The following is a 21,509-nucleotide window of genomic DNA, read 5'->3' on the forward strand; positions in this document are numbered from 1 at the left end:
CAGCCTGCATGGATGTCAAACTGGATTTTGACACATTGAGACCCCGGACCTGCAGAGCAGTTGAGGAAGCGATGAATTTTGAATCCAGTGCCGGGGATCAGGCAAGTATGATTACCACTGCTGGTCCGGCCACTCTGAGGCCTCTGTAGAAAACATCCACAAAGGTCAACAACCCCTTTAGGCTCACAAGCCTACAAAATCTACAGTATACAGCATTGTTAAGTTTTCATTTTTGTCTGGAGATGAAGACACAATTTTGATTTAGTGACTGATATTGTTAAATATTAAATCTTAACTTTTAATGCAACAGTAAAAAAAACAATGACCCAGATTTACAAATCCTATAGATCAGGCATGCTCAACCTGTGGCCCTCCAGCTGTTGCAAAACTACAACTCCCAGTATGCCCGAACAGCCTACAGGTATCAGCCTACAGCAGGGAATTGTGGGAGTTGTAGTTTTACAACAGCTGGGGGGCCGCAGGTTGAGCATGCCTGCTATAGATGGTGTAAGCTTAGACAAGCTGTCTAGATGTGCACCAGATTTATCACAGGGACTTGGGCTGGGTCAAAAATGTAGTGCAGGGATAGAGACTCTTCTTGGACTATATACTAATTATTGGTTGGCTTCCTATTTTTATGCTAGAATTGTGCTGACATTTTGGTGCAAAATGGGCCACCCGCACCTTAGTACTACCCCTTTTCCAACAGAGCTACATCTAGTTTCTGCTTAGCTACACCCTTTGTTGAGCATCTTTGGAAAAATACTAGAAACCCTAAATGCGCCATATTGCACCACTTGGTGCAGACACATTAGTAAATCTGGGCCAGTTTCTATGCAATAAGTTCTACAAAGCTGAACACCAAAAAACTAAATTCCTCATTACACAGGTTTCAAACAATGGTTCTTTAAAAGGGATAACACATAATCATATAAAAAAAAAGCTGAATTGGATAGAAATAAATACAGCAGACCAGTGTCCCTTACCACCATTCAGTCTCCTGCAACCTGAATGGAGGCGTGGATCTGAGATCAGTCTGGTCCTTATTTTGAAAATCAGCCGAAATCTCAAGATAAGCATCCTCGTGGCTGATACCTTATCGTGACCCTAGACAGCCCAAACCGCACAGAGCACCTGCCCCAACAAGAGGACACCTAACACACATTCCACACCCCAGAAAAACCACACCCCACACCTCTCTGTACATACCACAAACTCCATATAGTCTTCTCATACACACTATACACCCCAACTTTTAGTACACTCCTGTAATCCCTTATATATCGGTGCATCTCAATAAATGAGAATATCAAGTTATTATATTTAAGTACTGCAAATCAAAAAGTGATACTCAGATTCATTACACACACAGTAATCTATTTAAAGTGTTTATTTATTTTAATGTTGATGATTATGGCTTATAGCTAATGGAAGCCAGTATCTCAGAACAGGGGAGTAACTACCATAGTGGCACACTATGCGACTGCTATGGTGGCCCAGTCTTAGTTAGCAAATGAGGCAGTGGAAAAAAAGGCTCAAGGGTCAGTGAAAGGGGTTTAAGAAGAAACCCTTCTGTCCTGTGTGGAGGGCCTGGTTTGATCCTTGCTATGGGGCCCTTACTTCTTTGTGTATGCCACTGTCTCAGAAAATTAGAATATTGTGAAAAATGTCAATATTGTAGACTCATGGTGTCACACTCTAATCAGCTAATCAACACAAAACATTTGCCAACATTTCCAAAGCCTTTAAATGGTCCCTCAGTCTGGTTCAGTAAGCTACACAATTATGGGGAAGACTGTCATTGACACCCTTCATAACATAAGGAGGGTAAGCCTCAAAAGGTCATTGCTAAAGAAGCTGGCTGTTCAGCGTGCTGTATCCAAGTTTATTAATGGGAAGTTGAGTGGAAGGAAAAAGTTTGAAAGGTGCACAGGCAACAGGGATAAATGCAGCCTTAGGGTCCATTCACACGTCCATGGGTCTGCATCTGTTCCACAATTTTGCGTAACTGGTGCAGCCTTTTTTATTTTCAATGGTGCCAGAATGTGCTGTGCGGATCCGCACTTCCGTTTCCGCAATAAAATAGCAATTGCAGACAAGATTAGGAGTTTTCTATTATAGTGCCGGCGATGTGCGGTCCGCAAATTGCGGAATGCACATTGCCAGTGTCTGTGTTTTGCGGATCCGCACTTCCGTGTCCGTGCTTCCGTTTCCGCAATAAAATAGCAATTGCTGACAAGATTAGTCGTCTTCTATTATAGTGCCGGCGATGTGCGGTCCGCAAATTGCGGAATGCACATTGCCAGTGTGCGTGTTTTGCGGATCCGCAGAACACTGAGGGACGTGTGAATGGACCCTTAAAAGGATTCTCAAGAAAAGGCCATTCAAGAATTTGGGGGAGATTCACAAGGGGTGGACTGCAGCAGGAGCCAGGGCTTCAAGAGCCACCACACACAGATGTATCCAAGACATTGGGCTACAACTGTCTCATTCCTTGTGTCAAGCCACTAATGACCCAGAGACAATGTTAGAAGGATCTTACCTGGACTAAGGATAAAAAGGACTGGACTGTTGATCAGTTTTCCAAAGTCCTGTTTTCAGATGAAAGTAAATTTTGCATTCCATTTGGAAATCAAGATTCCAGAGTCTGGAGGAAGAGTCCAGAGGCACAGAATCCAAGTTGCTTGAGGTCCAGTGTAAAGTTCCATCAGTCAGTGGTGTTGGTCCATTGTGTTATATCAAGTCCAAAGGCAGCGCAGCCATCTACCAGGATATTTTAGAGCATTTCATGCTTCCCTCTACTGACAAGCATTATGGAGATGATGATTTCATTTTCCAGCAGGACTTGGTACCTGCCCACACTAACAAAAGTACCAATATTAGTGTTGATCGAGCACCAAAGTGCTCAGGTGCCCGAGTAGAACACCTCGGGATGCTCGGGTGCTCTACCGAGCAGCCGAGCACAATGGAAGTCGATGGGAGAACCCGAGCATTAAACCAGGCACCCCTGTTCTGAAGAGGGGAGGGTGTCTGGTTCATAGGAAAAGGTCAGAAATTGATGAAAACGCCACCGAAATGGTTCGGAAACTGCATGGGGAGGATGTCTGGATGCATCTTGGACTCCCAGGTCGCTGCTGGGAACAATGTTGTCCGAGTAGTACGCCACTTTTACAGACTGACAATAATACGCACAAAACCGAAGATAAAATCTATTTTAGAGGAAAAATTGTTAGGAAACATTCTTTCCTGTATATTTGCTTGTATATAAAGTGCAAGTGCTGCCAAAAATTACAAGGAATAGGCACTCCAATACAACCTGTATATCACATAAAGAAGGGCCTCATTCACATTGTGGTACAATTGTTCAGGTAGTGGGACTCCTACACTCATAAAGCTTATGCACTAAGTAAAAGGGCTTCCAAAAATTATAAGGAACCGGCACTCCAATACACCTTTTATTACACATAAAGGAGGGCATCATACAACCTTGAAAAATTATGATTGATGGCCTGCTGGTGACCCTCAAAAACATTAGGAGCAAGTGCCTGCTGGTGACCCTCTAAAATATTACAGGCAAGGGCCTGCTGCTGAGCTGACCATCTAAAACATTAGGGGTGAGGGTCTGCTGCAGAGCTGACTCTAAAACATTAGGGACGAGTGCCTGCTGCTGAGATGACCATTGAATAAATTATGTGGGAGAGCCTGCAGGTGAGCTGACCCTCTAAAAGATTGTGAGGGCCTGCTGACCTTCTAAAACATTACATGCTAGGCCCTGCAGGTGAGCTGACCCTCAAAAACATTATATGCGAGGGCCTGCTGGTGAGCTGACCCTGTAAAACAATATGGTTGAGGGCCTGCTGGTGAGCTGACCCTCTAAAACATTATATGTGAGGTGACCCTCTACAGCATGTTGATATGATGGAAGAGGAGGACAAGAAAAGGAAGATTGAACCATATACCATTTTTTGGTGGTAGAAGGGGTGCATGGGAATACAGTGTATTAAGTACATTATACAAAAAAACATTTAAAGTGCCTTTATGTTCCGCAGCTTTCCTCTGGTGGAGTAGAGAAGTCAGGGGCAATCCAGGCCTTGATCATTTTTATAGGTCGACCTGTCACCATTTTCAGTTGACAGGCGGATGCGCTTATCAGTTATTATGCCCCCAGCAGCACTAAATACCCGCTCTGACAAAATGTTGGCGGCAGGGCAGGCCAGCACCTCCAAGGCGTAGAGTGCTACTTCGTGCCACGTGTCCAGCTTGGACACCCAGTAGTTGTAAGGCACAGAGGAATCATTGAGGAGGCTGATGGTCTGCTACGTACTCCTTCACCATCTTCCCTCCTTGTGACACTAGGCTGCTGGCAGGGTGTCATGAAACTGTCCCAGACTTTGGAGAGTGTTGCCCTGCCTCTGTTGGAACTGATGTGTGTTCCCCTCGTCTCCCCTCCTCGGTTGCCCAAGGAACTACGTACTCTGCCCCTGTCAGCTGGAAATTTTTGGAGCAATTTTTACACCAGGACCTTCTGGTATTGCACCATTTTGCTCGTCCTCTCCACCATAGGAATGAGAAATGAGACATTCTCTTTGTAGCGGGAGTCGAGAAGGGTGAACAACCAGTAATCGTTGTGTAAAACACATGGGTCACAGAAAAGGCAGCCTAACATAAAGTCAGCCATGTGTGCCATTGTCCCAACAGGCAAGACTTTACTGTCATCATCAGGAGGATCACTCTCAATCTCCTCATCCTCTTTTGCCCATCCACGCTGAACAGATGGAATTAAACTTCCATGGGTACTACCCTCTGTAGCGGAGGCAACCGTCTCCTTCTCCTCCTCATCCAATTTGAGCTGAGAAGACGAACTGAGGGTGGTCTGGCTATCACCCTGTGTAATATCTTCCCCCATTTCCACCTCTTCCACATGCAAAGCGTCAGACTTAATTGTGAGCAGCGAGCGTTTGATTTGACACAGAAGTGGGATGGATACGTTGATAATAGCGTTATCACCGCTCACCATCTGTGTTGATGCCTCAAAGTTTCTTAAAACCTCACAGAGGTCAGACATCCATGCCCACTCCTCGCTTGTGAAGAGCGGAAGCTGACTGGAAAAGCGACGACCATGTTGCAGCTGGTATTCCACTACTGCCTGCCCTCTGCTGCCCACAAAGCCTGGCCAACATGTGGAACATCGAGTTCCAGCACATGCTCACGTCGCACAACAGTCGGTGAGCTGGTAATTTTAAGCGCTGCTGCAGCGTTTACAGACTGGCCAAAGCTGTAGATGACTTGCGAAAATGGGCACACACGCAGCGCACCTTCACCAGTAGCTCAGGCAAATTGGGGTAAGTTTTGAGAAACCATTGAACCACTAAGTTAAAGACGTGGGCTAGGCTTGGGATGTGTGTGGCTTGCCGAGCTCCAAAGCTGCCACCAAGTTACTGCCATATCGGACACAACCATGGCTGGTTCTAGGTTGAGTGATGAGAGCCACAGCTCAGTCTGGTCTCTTATCCCCTGCCACAGCTCTGCTTAAGCACAGCCTGTTGACGCTTCCCTACTGCAGTCCTACACTGCTTCCAGCTACCGACTCATGGTTGACTGGTGCTGCAAGAGGATAATTCTGAGGTGGAAGTAGAGGAGGAGGCGGAGAAGTGGGAGTTGGAGCAACTAACGTAGGTGGTGGCGGAAAACCTGATGGAAGCAGGTCCCGCAATCCTTGGCGTCAGTAGCACCTGTGCCATCTCAGGGTACGACTCGCTCTCGGTCTCCACAACGTTCACCCAGTGTGCCGTCAGGGATATGTAGCGTCCTTGGCCGAAAGCATTTGTCCATGTGTCCGTGGTTAAGTGGACATTCCCAGTAACTGCGTTGGTCAGGACACGGGTGATGCTTGTGTTCAAATGCCTGGGGTAAGGACATTTGCACGCTACGCTGGGACACAGAAGTGGATGTGGTTGCTGATGGTGCTTGCGAATTTGCAGGGCGGGGAGGCATTCTGGCCTGCACCTTCGACAGGTGATTGGCCAGCACGTAACATAGGGGAAGAGGAGGCGGTTGTGTGACCCGCAGACACAGATTGTGGACCCAGGCATTCGGCTCGCCTATTACAGTGCTTTGATGCCATGTGGCGGATCATGCTGGTGGTGGGGTTGCTAGTGTTCACGCCCCTGCTCATTTTTGTATGGCATAGGTAATTGCAAATTATAATTCTTTTGTCATACGCACTTTACTCAAAAAAAGCACCAGACTGTGGAACACCTAACCCTTGGCAAGAGAGATTTCCGTAAGGGTCTGCTCCGGGGAACAGTTCCAGGTCTTTTTGGTGTGGCCCGCCTTCTCCCTTTTGCCACCCCACTGCCTCTTCCAGCCTGTTGTGGTGCTGCGGATCCCTCCCCCTCCGTACTGCTGTCCTCGCTCGGCTTACCACCTTCCGAAGTTGGGTCAGTGACTTCATTGTCCACCACCTCCTCTTTCTCACTCTGCTCATCCTCCTGACTTGTTGACCTAACAACAATCTCAGTTATTAAACACTGTGTCTTATCCTCATCATCAACCTCTTGAGGCACTAATCGCTGTTGACTTATTGGCTACTGTGTCTCATCATCATCATCCACTTCGTGAAACACTAATTGCCGTTCCCCACCGTCATCTTTTTGTGACTGTGAAAGCTCAAGAGTGTGGGAGGCAGGGCACAAGATCTCATGTCCCTATTCAAGTGGACTTGTCGACAGGCCCAAATGAAGGAATGGCGCTGAAAATAGCTCCTCAAAATATCGGAGTGTGGGATCACTTGTTTGGCAAGACTCTCCATGGAGGGAGGGAGGAGGATCAGGGTGAGGATTGTGTTGACCAGACCCTTGCCTACTGAGACTGGATTTGGTGGAAGACAGGGTGGTGCTTAACCGACTGGAAGCATTATCTGCTGCAATCCAGACAACCACCTTGTCGCACTGGTCTGACTTTGAGAACGGTGTCCTGCGCCGCCCTGCAAACTGGGACATGAAGCTAGGTATCGTGGATGATTGTTTTTCTTGTGCTCTGGCAGCAGCCACAGTTTCAACGCACCCAGGGCCACCGCCTATGCGTGCACCATCAGCATCACGGCCACTTCCCTGTCGCTTACTGCTCACCTTCTTTATATTAAATGTTATATGTACAGTAGTGTAGGATTTGTAAGTGTAACCAACATGGCTACGGCATTACAGTGAAAGGCAGTACTTACCCGTATGTTTATTGGCTGCCTAGCAGCCAACAAACGCCAAACTGGTGTTCGGCCGAGCATGCTCGATCAACACTAACCAATACCATGGTATCACTGTGCTTGATTAGCTAGCAAACTCGCCTGACCTAAACCCTATAGAGAATCTAAGGAGTATTGTCAAGAGGAAGATGAAAGAAAAAGGCTTCGGATTTGGCTTTCTGAAACTGAAGATGAGACACCAGCCCCAAAAATGCAGACGAGCTGAAGGCCGCTGTCAAAGCAACCTGGGCTTCCATAATACCTCAGCAGTGCTACAGACTGATCACCTGCAAAAGGAGCGTTATTTTTTTCTACTTCTAGCAGAATAGGCGATTGAAGTTCAGGCATCCATTGCGCTTTAGAATCTGTACTCCTTTACAGCGCTGTGGCCGCACTGAGCTTTGTACAGGCTGGGGCATCACTGCTGCTTCCTGTACCAGCGCTGCTCTCCTAAAGCTTCACATAGATGTACTATATCAGGCTTATGCAGAGTGATGTGCTATGGAGCTCCTGCTCCCAATTCCTAATGGATCTCCCTGTCTTCTTGTAACATCCTCTAAATGTTGTGCCTGTTTCTCAGGCTCTCATTTGTAATTTTGCCTGAAGACTCCTCTGTGCTCTAAAAGCCTACAATATGATTTTTTCTGGATAGCCAATAAAGGTATCACCCCCATGTATTTATCAATATAAAAGTATTCAACATCACATACTTCATTTTTTTTAACAAAGAGGTGTATAAAGTAACGGTGTGATGGATAGTAATGGATGCCCACTGATTGACAGGTACGGTAATGGATGACCACTGACGGACAGTAACGGACGCTCACTAAACAATAATTACAGACTGTGTATCACGGCGATCACATGATCAGAAACCACTTATTTCTGTCTGTGATCATAGCCCAAGCTCACTGCGCATATTGTCCCTCTTTGAGATTTTGTAAAGTTGGGAGTGCAGTAAACAGCAAGCACATAAATTGCATCTGTATACAATCCTATCATGTATGATACAGCCTGCCCCCTGAAGACCCCTGCAGCATATAGACTGGGTCACCATAAAAAGGTCATGGCCTAGCCTAAAGTCCCTTAGACACTGTTATAAAAAAAAAAAGTGTATTGGTGGTCACTAAGGGGTTAAAGAATGCAAACTACCCGGTAGAAATTATCATGGAGAATAAGCGTCTATTGCTGCAAACGGATGTACGGTCGCTACAAAATCTTTGCTTTTATTTGTATGAAAAATCTGACTGGAGCACTGGGGAGCTGGCCTAGTCTCCCAGAGCCCCACTTCACCCTCCTCATCACCTTTACCCTCATGGTGTGATTGGCAGCGTCAGCATAATCACTATTCAGGTGCCTGGCCCTGGAATCTCATGCTTGCACCAGTTCTCCTGTGCATGTGCGGTTAATCCCATGAGGCTCTCCTTGCGGAGATCTGCACTGCATAAGCGCTTATAACGTCAGTCTTCTTCTTCCCTATGAACACCGCTTTATACCAATCTACAGGAACTCCACTTTATGGGCGTCCTCCAACACGCAGTCCCATGTAAATAACATAATTCCCCTGCCTTCAGCCCCTCAAAAATACAGTCCCATGTAAAATATATATATATATATATCTCACTCTCTAAAGCCACTGACAATATACAGTCGCCCTGCCAACACAGCCCCATGTAAATAACAGCACTTCTAACATTCAGTCCCTGCAACAACCCGCTCTCAACCAAATTGCTCTGAACTTTCTCCCCAGTCCAGATGCCCCTCCTCTTCCTGTGACGTCATCCATACCAGCAGCAACTCCATTCTAGCTTTGCATTGGGCAGACTGCTTCACCTTGAAGCCCCCGACTTTTAGGCTGTCTAAAAACTGCCTGCCTCCTTTAGAAAAACGAACAACTTCATAAACACACACAGAACTACGGAATCACAAAGAAAACGGCTGCCATTTGATCGTACAAGGCAAGATTGTGTCTGCCTATGTGGGGAAACTGTGCTCAGAAAAGACCCCCTTCAGACAGGCAGTGTCCGGGCAGCTTAGGCAGGGTCTTCGGGGCGGTGTTGGTAGTATTCCCAGCTGCCTCCACAGCCACAGGTCACATTGAGTTGAGCCATGATCCTGAACGCGCTAGGACCTCGCTACACGCAACTGGCCAAAAGCTGGTGAGGAGCTGGTGCTGTACGTATACGGGACGGGGGGCGGCGTAGTGGTCCTCACCGTGTGTTTCTCTGCAGGGCTCCGACGCTGGTCACATGGGGCTCGGTGGGAGCTGTCGGGCTGATCTGGGCTACGGACTGGCGGCTTTTCCTGGATTATGTTCCATATATCAGCGGCAAGTTTAAGCAGGAAAAATGATCCGTGCAGAAGTGTAAGTAGCTTACTAATATATATATGTATAGTGAGGGGTGAGGTCTATGTTCCATATCTGAGTCTGACCACAGAGGCATAGCCTCTAAAGGGTCACGTGACATGGTAAATAGCTACATCCCATGAGCTAAGGCTACTTTCACACTAGCGTTTCTGTTTTTCGGTATTCAGATCCATCATAGGATCTAAATACCGGGGGAAAAAAGCTTCAGTTCCGTCCTGGGATGCGGAGCAAGACTGATCTGGCATGACCCCCAATGCAAGTCAATGGGGACCGATCCGTTTTCTCTGCCACAATAGAAAACGGATCCGTCCCCCATTGACTTTCAGTGGAGTTCATGACGGATCAGTCTTGGCTATGTTAAAGATAATACAACCGGATCCGTTCATAACGGATGCAGGCGGTTGTATTATCAGTAACGGAAGGGTTTTTGCTCATCCCTGCCGGATCCAGTTAAAACGCTAGTGTGAAAGTAGCCTAATAACTCTAGTCCTGGCGTTTCCAGTGAGGAGCATGGCGAGTTTGGATCGAGGCTTTGAATGTGATGTCACAAGGTACTTACAGCGTGTGATGTTTAGCCACTAAAGGGAACCTAAATGTGAGTTGGCCCTGATATCTACAGCCTTATTCTGTGAATGCTTGAGCACAGTGGTCAGCTACCTTTGGCGCTCCAGATGGCGATCAAAATGGTCGCTAATGCGACTTAGAATTTCTAAATGGCGGCAAGACTTTGTAGTCTTTTCGCCATTTGCGCCTAGACCCTCCGCTGCTCTGCCTCTCGCACACAAGCAACTAGGGTTGTTCCGGGTATCGACATTTCGATACCCAATCGATACTTTTGTCCCGGTATCGATACGATACTGGGATTTCCATTTTTTTTCTTCCATGTTCCCTCAGCAGCGCAGGGGAAAAGGAAGCAGTCTCTCCCTCCCCCCGAGGGGTTAACTGCCACTGATCTGCTGCCAGTACCCTCCTCCTGTATTAAGGGTTAATTATCATTGGTGGCGCAGTGTGCCCCACCCCCCATTAAAATCATTGATGGCAGTGTGCCCACCCCTCTCAACCCCCCAGTATTAAAATCATTGGTGGCAGTGGCCACAGGGTCCCCTCCTCCTCATTGATGGCAGTGGCCACAGGGTCCCCTCCTCCTCATTGATGGCAGTGGCCACAGGGTCCCCTCCTCCTCCTCATTGATGGCAGTGGCCACAGGGTCCCCTCCTCCTCCTCATTGATGGCAGTGGCCACAGGGTCCCCTCCTCCTCCTCATTGATGGCAGTGGCCACAGGGTCCCCTCCTCCTCCTCATTGATGGCAGTGGCCACAGGGTCCCCTCCTCCTCCTCATTGATGGCAGTGGCCACAGGGTCCCCTCCTCCTCCTCATTGATGGCAGTGGCCACAGGGTCCCCTCCTCCTCCTCATTGATGGCAGTGGCCACAGGGTCCCCTCCTCCTCCTCATTGATGGCAGTGGCCACAGGGTCCCCTCCCCCCCTCCTCATTGATGGCAGTGGCCACAGGGTCCCCTCCCCCCCCTCCTCATTGATGGCAGTGGCCACAGGGTCCCCTCCCCCCCCTCCTCATTGATGGCAGTGGCCACAGGGTCCCCTCCCCCCCCTCCTCATTGATGGCAGTGGCCACAGGGTCCCCTCCCCCCCCCTCCTCATTGATGGCAGTGGCCACAGGGTCCCCTCCCCCCCCTCCTCATTGATGGCAGTGGCCACAGGGTCCCCTCCCCCCCCTCCTCATTGATGGCAGTGGCCACAGGGTCCCCTCCCCCCCCTCCTCATTGATGGCAGTGGCCACAGGGTCCCCTCCCCCCCCTCCTCATTGATGGCAGTGGCCACAGGGTCCCCTCCCCCCCCTCCTCATTGATGGCAGTGGCCACAGGGTCCCCTCCCCCCCCCTCCTCATTGATGGCAGTGGCCACAGGGTCCCCTCCCCCCCCCTCCTCATTGATGGCAGTGGCCACAGGGTCCCCTCCCCCCCCCTCCTCATTGATGGCAGTGGCCACAGGGTCCCCTCCCCCCCCCTCCTCATTGATGGCAGTGGCCACAGGGTCCCCTCCCCCCCCTCCTCATTGATGGCAGTGGCCACAGGGTCCCCTCCCCCCCCTCCTCATTGATGGCAGTGGCCACAGGGTCCCCTCCCCCCCCTCCTCATTGATGGCAGTGGCCACAGGGTCCCCTCCCCCCCCCTCCTCATTGATGGCAGTGGCCACAGGGTCCCCTCCCCCCCCTCCTCATTGATGGCAGTGGCCACAGGGTCCCCTCCCCCCCCTCCTCATTGATGGCAGTGGCCACAGGGTCCCCTCCCCCCCCTCCTCATTGATGGCAGTGGCCACAGGGTCCCCTCCCCCCCCTCCTCATTGATGGCAGTGGCCACAGGGTCCCCTCCCCCCCCTCCTCATTGATGGCAGTGGCCACAGGGTCCCCTCCCCCCCCTCCTCATTGATGGCAGTGGCCACAGGGTCCCCTCCCCCCCCTCCTCATTGATGGCAGTGGCCACAGGGTCCCCTCCCCCCCCTCCTCATTGATGGCAGTGGCCACAGGGTCCCCTCCCCCCCCTCCTCATTGATGGCAGTGGCCACAGGGTCCCCTCCCCCCCCCTCCTCATTGATGGCAGTGGCCACAGGGTCCCCTCCCCCCCCCTCCTCATTGATGGCAGTGGCCACAGGGTCCCCTCCCCCCCCCCTCCTCATTGATGGCAGTGGCCACAGGGTCCCCTCCCCCCCCCCCTCCTCATTGATGGCAGTGGCCACAGGGTCCCCTCCCCCCCCCCCTCCTCATTGATGGCAGTGGCCACAGGGTCCCCTCCCCCCCCCCTCCTCATTGATGGCAGTGGCCACAGGGTCCCTCCCCCCCCCTCCTCATTGATGGCAGTGGCCACAGGGTCCCTCCCCCCCCTCCTCATTGATGGCAGTGGCCACAGGGTCCCCTCCCCCCCCTCCTCATTGATGGCAGTGGCCACAGGGTCCCCTCCCCCCCCTCCTCATTGATGGCAGTGGCCACAGGGTCCCCTCCCCCCCCTCCTCATTGATGGCAGTGGCCACAGGGTCCCCTCCCCCCCCTCCTCATTGATGGCAGTGGCCACAGGGTCCCCTCCCCCCCCTCCTCATTGATGGCAGTGGCCACAGGGTCCCCTCCCCCCCCTCCTCATTGATGGCAGTGGCCACAGGGTCCCCTCCCCCCCCTCCTCATTGATGGCAGTGGCCACAGGGTCCCCTCCCCCCCCTCCTCATTGATGGCAGTGGCCACAGGGTCCCCTCCCCCCCCTCCTCATTGATGGCAGTGGCCACAGGGTCCCCTCCCCCCCCTCCTCATTGATGGCAGTGGCCACAGGGTCCCCTCCCCCCCCTCCTCATTGATGGCAGTGGCCAGAACAGGGTCCCCCTCCCCCCCCTCCTCATTGATGGCAGTGGCCACAGGGTCCCCTCCCCCCCCTCCTCATTGATGGCAGTGGCCACAGGGTCCCCTCCCCCCCCTCCTCATTGATGGCAGTGGCCACAGGGTCCCCTCCCCCCCCTCCTCATTGATGGCAGTGGCCAGCAGGGTCCCCTCCCCCCCCTCCTCATTGATGGCAGTGGCCGCAGGGTCCCCTCCCCCCCCTCCTCATTGATGGCAGTGGCAGGCTCTGATCGGAGCCCCAGCAGTGTAATCCTGGGGCTCCGGTCAGTTACCATGGCAGCAGGGAGAGTGTGAAGTCCTATTCACCCTGATAGAGCTCTAGGGATGAAAGATCACAGGTTCTAGCCCCTAAGGAGGGGAAATGGTTATTAAATAAAAATAACTAAAAAGTGTAAAAAAAATAAATTTGCAGATCACCCCCTTTCCCAATTTCACATAAAATATATAAACAATAAATAAACATATCACATATCGCCACGTCAGAAAAGTCCAAACTATTAAAATATTTTTTTAAAAAATCTATGCGGTGAACGCCGGAACAGAAAAAATAAATAAGGCTACTTTTACACTTGCGGCAGTGTGATCCGGCAAGCAGTTCTGTCATCGGATCAACTGCCTGCCGGATCCGCCGATCTGGATGTGACTGAAAGCATTTGTGAGTCCGTCTCACAAATGCATTGCTTGTCATGTGGACAGACGGGATCCGTCTTGTATCTTTTTTCACATTTTTAGGCCGGATCCGGCATTCAGGCAAGTCTTCAGTTTTTTTTGCCAGAGATAAATCCGTAGCATGCTGCGGTTTTATCTTTTGCCTGATCAGTCAAAATCACTAAACTGAAGACGTCCTGATGCATCCTGAACGGATTACTCTCCATTCAGAATGCATGGGGATATGCCTGATCAGTTCTTTTCCGGTATAGAGCCCCTGTGACGGAACTCTATGCCGGAAAAGAAAAACGCAAGTGTGAAAGTACCCTAAAAACTGCGCGATTCGCCATTTTTTTAAAATCCGGAATGCACATGGCTTTTTTGGTTGGTTTTTTTTCCGCGTGGTATCGAGTATCACAATACTTTTATGGTATCAAAATCGAACCAAAAATTTGGTATCGCAACAACTCTACGAGCAACTGACATGGGACACGCTGCTGTCAGCGCGTGCCATGTTCTTCTTCTCAACAGCACGGGGATAAGGAGGCAGTCCCTCCCCCTGTGCCGCTGCCACCAATGGGCTGATAGCATGATAGCAGGGATGAGGAGGGGAGGGGCTGTGGCCACTGTACCACCAATGAATATAGTTTATGCTTAATACAAATGCAGGCTGCGCTGTGGGTGCCGGCCATATTCCATACCCGGCACCCAGCCTCTATGCGCGCTGCGATCCGCCACTATTAACCCTTCAGGTGCCACCCATCATAAAATATCTGCATTTGTAAGCACCATTCAGATCGGCCTTACCATCATCAGGGCTCACCACCGAGAACCTGCATGTTGTGTGATGAATCTGCCACCCGTGAGCTCCTGTGTGGAAAGTAGACTTATGGCTTGTGCTTTTCTTGTAGATCACTGACTTTTAGGATTCCTACGATTGGAGACACACATGTGAACGCTGGATGCCAAGACTCTTGTGCGGCCCTGTACTAGTTTCGTCCATGTAAACCGATACAAGTTATTTATAAAGAAACTTCTCTTGCACTATTCCTAATAAAACAGTTTGGTTGAGACTAGGTTTGTATGTTTTTTTATTTTTTTATATACAGGTTCTTTCTTTTTCTCTTTCACCTATGACAGCACCCCTTGAGAGACCGCCTCCTCCTCCAGACAGGAACCAGAACCGCCTTTTAAAAGAGGGATCTTCCCCTCTACCTCAGTTCTGTTTCCTGGCCTAAGAGGCAGGAGAAAATCCAAACCACTGTATGCAGTTGTTCTAGAGCTGCGGGCAATTAATGTGGTGAGGAGGGTTACCCCGGGCGGCGTAAATCTCCATGGGGAGCCGCTGCTAAAATCTGGGCTCCAGTCTCTGTCCCTCACCTTCCACTCCCCTTCCTGGAGCCTGGGGAGTTTTGACCTTTCTGGGATTTCTGCGGCCGTGTTGGCATGTTCAGCCACTGCATCTACTTCTGGGTTCAAGCGGTGGGAGGAAGCTGTCGCTGCGGACCGGAAGGGGAGGGAGCTGGCAGCACGCACAGAGGATAAAAAGCCCAGCCAGCTCACTGCCATGCTGACTGAAAAGAGCTGGCAATTTCGCATTCTGGCTGATTGTGCCGTGTGAAAGAATGGAGCAGGTTCAGCGTGCTGAGACCACCAATGATACATGGGTACCGAGGTGGGGTAAGAGGGGCCATTCCCCGGCAGATTTTTATTTTTAGTATTGCTCATGGGGTCATGTTTGTTTGTTTGCCTAGGTGTGTAAGGAGTCTTCCATTCAGGCGGTAATTGCCAGAGAATGGAAAAGACCCGATAGGAAGATTTTTGTTCCTTCCTCTGTTAAACGGAAATATCTGTTTGATGAAGAAGTCTCCGGCCCCTGGGATAGGGCCTCAAAAATAGATGCTCCTGTGGCTAAGATGTCCAGGAAAAATGCTCTCCTCTTTAAAGATATGGGTTCCCTTAAAGAGGACCTTTCACCAGAATAAAACTTCTAAAGTAACTATACAGGCATGTAGAGTGGCGCCCAGGGACCCCCCTGCACTTACTGTTATACCTGGGTGCCGCTCCGTTCTCCCGGTATAGCCTCCGGTATCTTCATAGTTAGGCTCCACCCAGGGGAACCTGCCGGCGCCTCCTTCTCCCATGCTGCAGTGCTGGCCAATCACAGCGCTCAGCTCATAGCCTGAGAGGCTTTTTTCTCTCTCAGGCTATGAGCTGAGCACTGTGATTGGCCAGCGCTACCGCATGGGAGAATGAGCCGACGGCAGGTTCCCCTGGGTGGAGCCTAACTATGAAGATACCGGAGGCAATACCGGGAGAACGGAGCGGCGCCCAGGTATAACAGTAAGTGCAGGGGGATCCCTGGGCACCGCTCCCCATGTCTGTATAGTTAGTTTAGAAGTTTTATTCTGGTGAAAGGTCCTTTTTAAGGACCCAATAGACATAAGGGCAGAGGTTTATTTAAAGAAAAATTGGGAGGCCTCAGCAGCAGCTTTTAAACTTGCTATTGCTGCTACGTCTGTTGCTAGATCCTTAAAGGTGTGGATGGAGGAGTTAGAGGCCCACATTAAAGGAGGTACCCCTAGGGAACAGTTGCTTACCTCCTTCCCCATTATAAACAATGCCCTAGATTTATTGGCTGATGCCTCTGCGGACTTCAAGGTTTTCCGCTAGGGCTTCGGCCTTATCTAACACTGCCCATAGGGCTATTTGGTTAAAGGGCTGGAATGGAGACTCTTCCTTTTTAAGGCTAAGCTTTGCGCTATCCTGTGTCGGGGTGAGTTTTTGTTTGGCCCCGTCCTTGACGACCTCCTAGAAAAAGCCTCCGACAAGGAAAAGAGCTTTTCCTCCACTAGTCAAGCCCCCAGGAGGTCTTTCCATCCTAGATTTAATAAAGAAAGATTTAAAGAAAAGGGGAGAGCAAAAAAGTTTGCTGGTGTCACAAAAAAAAAGAGGGGGGGGGGTTCTTTTTTGCGGGCCAGATGCCTGAAACCCAATGACGCCACGCCCCTTTTCGGAGGTCGTCTGTCTCTTTTTGCCCATCGGTGGCAGGAGATCTCTGACAGCACATGGATAAACTCTGTAATAAGGGAAGGCCTCGGGGTAAACTTTCAAAGCTTTCCAGAGGGGAGATTTGTGGTCAAAAATTACCGGTCAGATCCCACAAAGCAGTCAGCTGTCGTTGCAGAAGTCTTTTCTCTAATAGAGAAGAGAATGTTGATAAAGGTCCCAGAGCAGGAGGTGACAAAAGGGTTTTACTCTCCCCTGTTTCTCGTCAAGAAACCAAATGTCTCGTTTTCGGACCATATTAAACTTAAAATGCTTAAAGGGAACCTGTCACCGGGATTTTATGTATAGAGCTGAGAACATGGGCTGCTAGATGGCCGCTAGCACATCTGCAATACCCAGTCCCCATAGCTCTGTGTGCTTTTATTGTGTAAAAAACCTGATTTGATACATATGCAAATTAACCTGAGATGAGTCCTGTCCCTGACTCATCTCACGTACAGGACTCATCTCAGGTTAATTTGCATATGGATCAAATCGTTTTTTCTCCACAATAAAAGCACACAGAGCTATGAGGACTGGATATTGCAGATGTGCTAGCGGCCATCTAGCAGCCCATGTTCTCAGCTCTATACACAAAATCCCGGTGACAGGTTCCCTTTAACTTCCTCAGGACCGCCGTACGCAGGATTGCGTCCTGCCGGCGGTCCTGCTCTTCTGGGTGGACGCATATACGCGTCCTCCCGCGAGAGCCGAGATGTCCTGTGAACGCGCGCGCGCTCACAGGAACGGAAGGTAAGCGAGTGGATCTCCAGCCTGCCAGCGGCGATCGCTCGCTGGCAGGCTGGAGATCCGAATTTTTTAACCCCTAACAGGTATATTAGACGCTGTTTTCATAACAGCGTCTAATATACCTCCTACCTGGTCCTCTGGTGGTCCCTTTTATTAGGATCGACCACCAGAGGACTCAGGTAGGTCAGTACAGTAGCACCAAACACCACACCACACTACACTACACCCCCCCCGTCACTTATAAACCCCTGATCACCCATATAAACTCCCTGATCACCCCCCTGTCATTGATCACCGCCCTGTCATTGATCACCCCCCCTGTCAGGCTCCGTTCAGACGTCCGCATGATTTTTACGGATCCATGGATACATGGATCGGATCCACAAAACACATGCGGACGTCTGAATGGAGCCTTACAGGGGGGGTGATCATTGACAGGGGGGTGATCACCCCCCTGTCATTGATCACCCCCCCTGGTAAGGCTCCATTCAGACATTTTTTTTTGGCACAAGTTAGCGGAAATTTTTTGTTTGTTTTTTCTTACAAAGTCTCATATTCTACTAACTTGTGTCAAAAAATAAAATCTCACATGGACGCACCATACCCCTCACGGAATCCAAATGCGTAAACATTTTTAGACATTTATATTCCAGACTTCTTCTCACGCTTTAGGGCCCCTAAAAAGCCAGGGCAGTATAAATACCCCACATGTGACCCCATTTCGGAAAGAAGACACCCCAAGGTATTCCGTGAGGGGCATATTGAGTCCATGAAAGATTGAAATTTTTGTCCTAAGTTAGCGGAAAGTGAGACTTTGTGAGAAAAAAACAAAAAAAAATCAATATCCGCTAACTTATGCAAAAAAAAAAAAAATTCTAGGAACTCGCCATGCCCCTCATTGAATACCTTGGGGTGTCTTCTTTCCAAAGTGGGGTCACATGTGGGGTATTTATACTGCCCTGGCTTTTTAGGGGCCCGAAAGTGTGAGAAGAAGTCTGGGATCCAAATGTCTAAAAATGCCCTCCTAAAAGGAATTTGGGCACCTTTGCGCATCTAGGCTGCAAAAAAGTGTCACACATGTGGTATCGCCGTACTCAGGAGAAGTTGGGGAATGTGTTTTGGGGTGTCATTTTACATATACCCATGCTGGGTGAGAAAAATATCTTGGTCAAATGCCAACTTTGTATAAAAAAATGGGAAAAGTTGTCTTTTGCCAAGATATTTCTCTCACCTAGCATGGGTATATGTAAAATGACCCCCCAAAACACATTGCCCAACTTCTCCTGAGTACGGCGATACCACATGTGTGACACTTTTTTGCAGCCAAGGTGGGCAAAGGGGCACCTTTCGGATTTCGCAGGCCATTTTTTACACATTTTGATTGCAAGGTACTTCTTACACATTTGGGCCCCTAAATTGCCAGGGCAGTATAACTACGCCACAAGTGACCCCATTTTGGAAAGAAGACACCCCAAGGTATTCCGTGAGGGGCACGGCGAGTTCCTAGAATTTTTTATTTTTTGTCACAAGTTAGTGGAAAATGATGATTTTTTTTTTTCTCTTTTTTCCTTACAAAGTCTCATATTCCACTAACTTGCGACAAAAAATAAAAAATTCTAGGAACTCGCCATGCCCCTCATGGAATACCTTGGGGTGTCTTCTTTCCAAAATGGGGTCACTTGTGGCGTAGTTATACTGCCCTGGCAATTTAGGGGCCCAAATGTGTGAGAAGAACTTTGCAATCAAAATGTGTAAAAAATGCCCTGCAAAATCCGAAAGGTGCACTTTGGAATATGTGCCCCTTTGCCCACCTTGGCAGCAAAAAAGTGCGACACATCTGGTATCGCCATACTCAGGAGAAGTTGGGGAATGTGTTTTGGGGTGTCATTTTACATATACCCATGCTGGGTGAGAAAAATATCTTGGTCAAATGCCAACTTTGTATAAAAAAATGGGAAAAGTTGTCTTTTGCCAAGATATTTCTCTCACCCAGCATGGGTATATGTAAAATGACACCCCAAAACACATTCCCCCAACTTCTCCTGAGTACGGCGATACCAGATGTGTGACACTTTTTTGATGCCAAGGTGGGCAAAGGGGCACATATTCCAAAGTGCACCTTTCGGATTTTGCAGGGCATTTTTTACACATTTTGATTGCAAAGTTCTTCTCACACATTTGGGCCCCTAAATTGCCAGGGCAGTATAACTACGCCACAAGTGACCCCATTTTGGAAAGAAGACACCCCAAGGTATTCCGTGAGGGGCACGGCGAGTTCCTCGAATTTTTTATTTTTTGTCACAAGTTAGCGGAAAATGATGATTTTTTTTTTTCTTCTCTTTTTTCCTTACAAAGTCTCATATTCCACTAACTTGCGACAAAAAATAAAAAATTCTAGGAACTCGCCATGCCCCTCATGGAATACCTTGGGGTGTCTTCTTTCCAAAATGGGGTCACTTGTGGCGTAGTTATACTGCCCTGGCAATTTAGGGGCCCAAATGTGTGAGAAGTACTTTGCAATCAAAATCTGTAAAAAATGACCGGTGAAATCCGAAAGGTGCACTTTGGAATATGTGCCCCTTTGCCCACCTTGGCAGCAAAAAAGTGTGACACATCTGGTATCGCCGTACTCAGGAGAAGTTGGGGAATGTGTTTTGGGGTGTCATTTTACATATACCCATGCTGGGTGAGAGAAATATCTTGGCAAAAGACAACTTTTCCCATTTTTTTTATACAAAGTTGGCATTTGACCAAGATATTTTTCTCACCCAGCATGGGTATATGTAAAATGACACCCCAAAACACATTCCCCAACTTCTCCTGAGTACGGCGATACCAGATGTGTCACACTTTTTTGCTGCCAAGGTGGGCAAAGGGGCACATATTCCAAAGTGCACCTTTCAGATCTTGCAGGCCATTTTTTACACATTTTGATTGCAAGGTACTTCTCACACATTTGGGCCCCTAAATTGCCAGGGCAGTATAACTACCCCACAAGTGACCCCATTTTGGAAAGAAGACACCCCAAGGTATTCTGTGAGGGGCATGGTGAGTTCCTAGAATTTTTTATTTTTTGTCGCAAGTTAGTGGAATATGAGACTTTGTAAGAAAAAATAAAATCATCATCATTTTCCGCTAACTTGTGACAAAAAATAAAAAGTTCTATGAACTCACTATGCCCATCAGCGAATACCTTAGGGTGTCTACTTTCCGAAATGGGGTCATTTGTGGGGGTTTTCTACTGTTTGGGCATTGTAGAACCTCAGGAATCATGACAGGTGCTCAGAAAGTCAGAGCTGTTTCAAAAAGCGGAAATTCACATTTTTGTACCATAGTTTGTAAATGCTATAACTTTTACCCAAACCATTTTTTTTTTTGCCCAAACATTTTTTTTTTTGCCCAAACATTTTTTTTTTATCAAAGACATGTAGAACAATAAGTTTGGCGAAAAATTTATATATGGATGTCGTTTTTTTTGCAAAATTTTACAGCTGAAAGTGAAAAATGTCATTTTTTTGCAAAAAAATAGTTACATTTTGATTAATAACAAAAAAAGTAAAAATGTCAGCAGCAATAAAATACCACCAAATGAAAGCTCCATTAGTGAGAAGAAAAGGAGGTAAAATTCATTTGGGTGGTAAGTTGCATGACCGAGCGATAAACGGTGAAAGGAGTGTAGTGCCGAAGTGTAAAAAGTGGCCTGGTCATGAAGGGGGTTTCACCTAGCGGGGCTGAAGTGGTTAAAACAGTATCTGGGGGGCGTGGCCTGACTGAGCTCGATGGCGGCTGCTTGTTAGCAGAGCTCTCGCCACCAGAACCCATCTTAGCCTCTATAACAGCACTTTCCTGACATCGGTATGAAGATCCAGTCGAAGGAATTCATGCAGAACGTAACAGGGAATAGAGAAGACCCGAACCCGACCTCTGACATGGAGAAATACTTAAGTAAATCGTCCTCACAGCAGCTGGCGCGGCCCTCCAAGATGGCGCCAAAACACCACGGCGCGGCCTCAGGAGATCCCGCTCCTTCTCAGGCGTCTAAGGTACTGCGGGGGG

General features: G+C 48.9%; 1 protein-coding gene across 1 annotated transcript; it reads left to right on the forward strand.

The window, feature by feature from the left end:
* The first annotated feature begins 9,334 nt into the window (after nucleotides 1-9,334).
* Nucleotides 9,335-14,728, forward strand: LOC122925769 (cytochrome b-c1 complex subunit 10). The gene is made up of 3 exons (XM_044277117.1): nucleotides 9,335-9,399; nucleotides 9,472-9,605; nucleotides 14,567-14,728. Exons 1-2 carry the CDS (start codon nucleotides 9,350-9,352, stop codon nucleotides 9,590-9,592), a joined length of 171 nt encoding a protein of 56 aa, XP_044133052.1. The 5' UTR covers nucleotides 9,335-9,349; the 3' UTR covers nucleotides 9,593-9,605; nucleotides 14,567-14,728.
* The last annotated feature ends 6,781 nt before the right edge of the window (nucleotides 14,729-21,509 follow it).

The sequence above is a fragment of the Bufo gargarizans genome, chromosome 2 (assembly GCF_014858855.1).
Source record: "Bufo gargarizans isolate SCDJY-AF-19 chromosome 2, ASM1485885v1, whole genome shotgun sequence".
Lineage (NCBI taxonomy): Eukaryota > Metazoa > Chordata > Amphibia > Anura > Bufonidae > Bufo > Bufo gargarizans.

Excerpts from the sequence above, each read along its gene's own strand:
- LOC122925769 (XM_044277117.1), top strand. The coding sequence starts at position 9,350 with ATGATCCTGAACGCGCTAGGACCTCGCTACACGCAACTGGCCAAAAGC. Across the intron at positions 9,400-9,471 it reads ACGCAACTGGCCAAAAGCTG|GGCTCCGACGCTGGTCACAT; the intron begins GTGAGGAGCTGG and ends GTTTCTCTGCAG.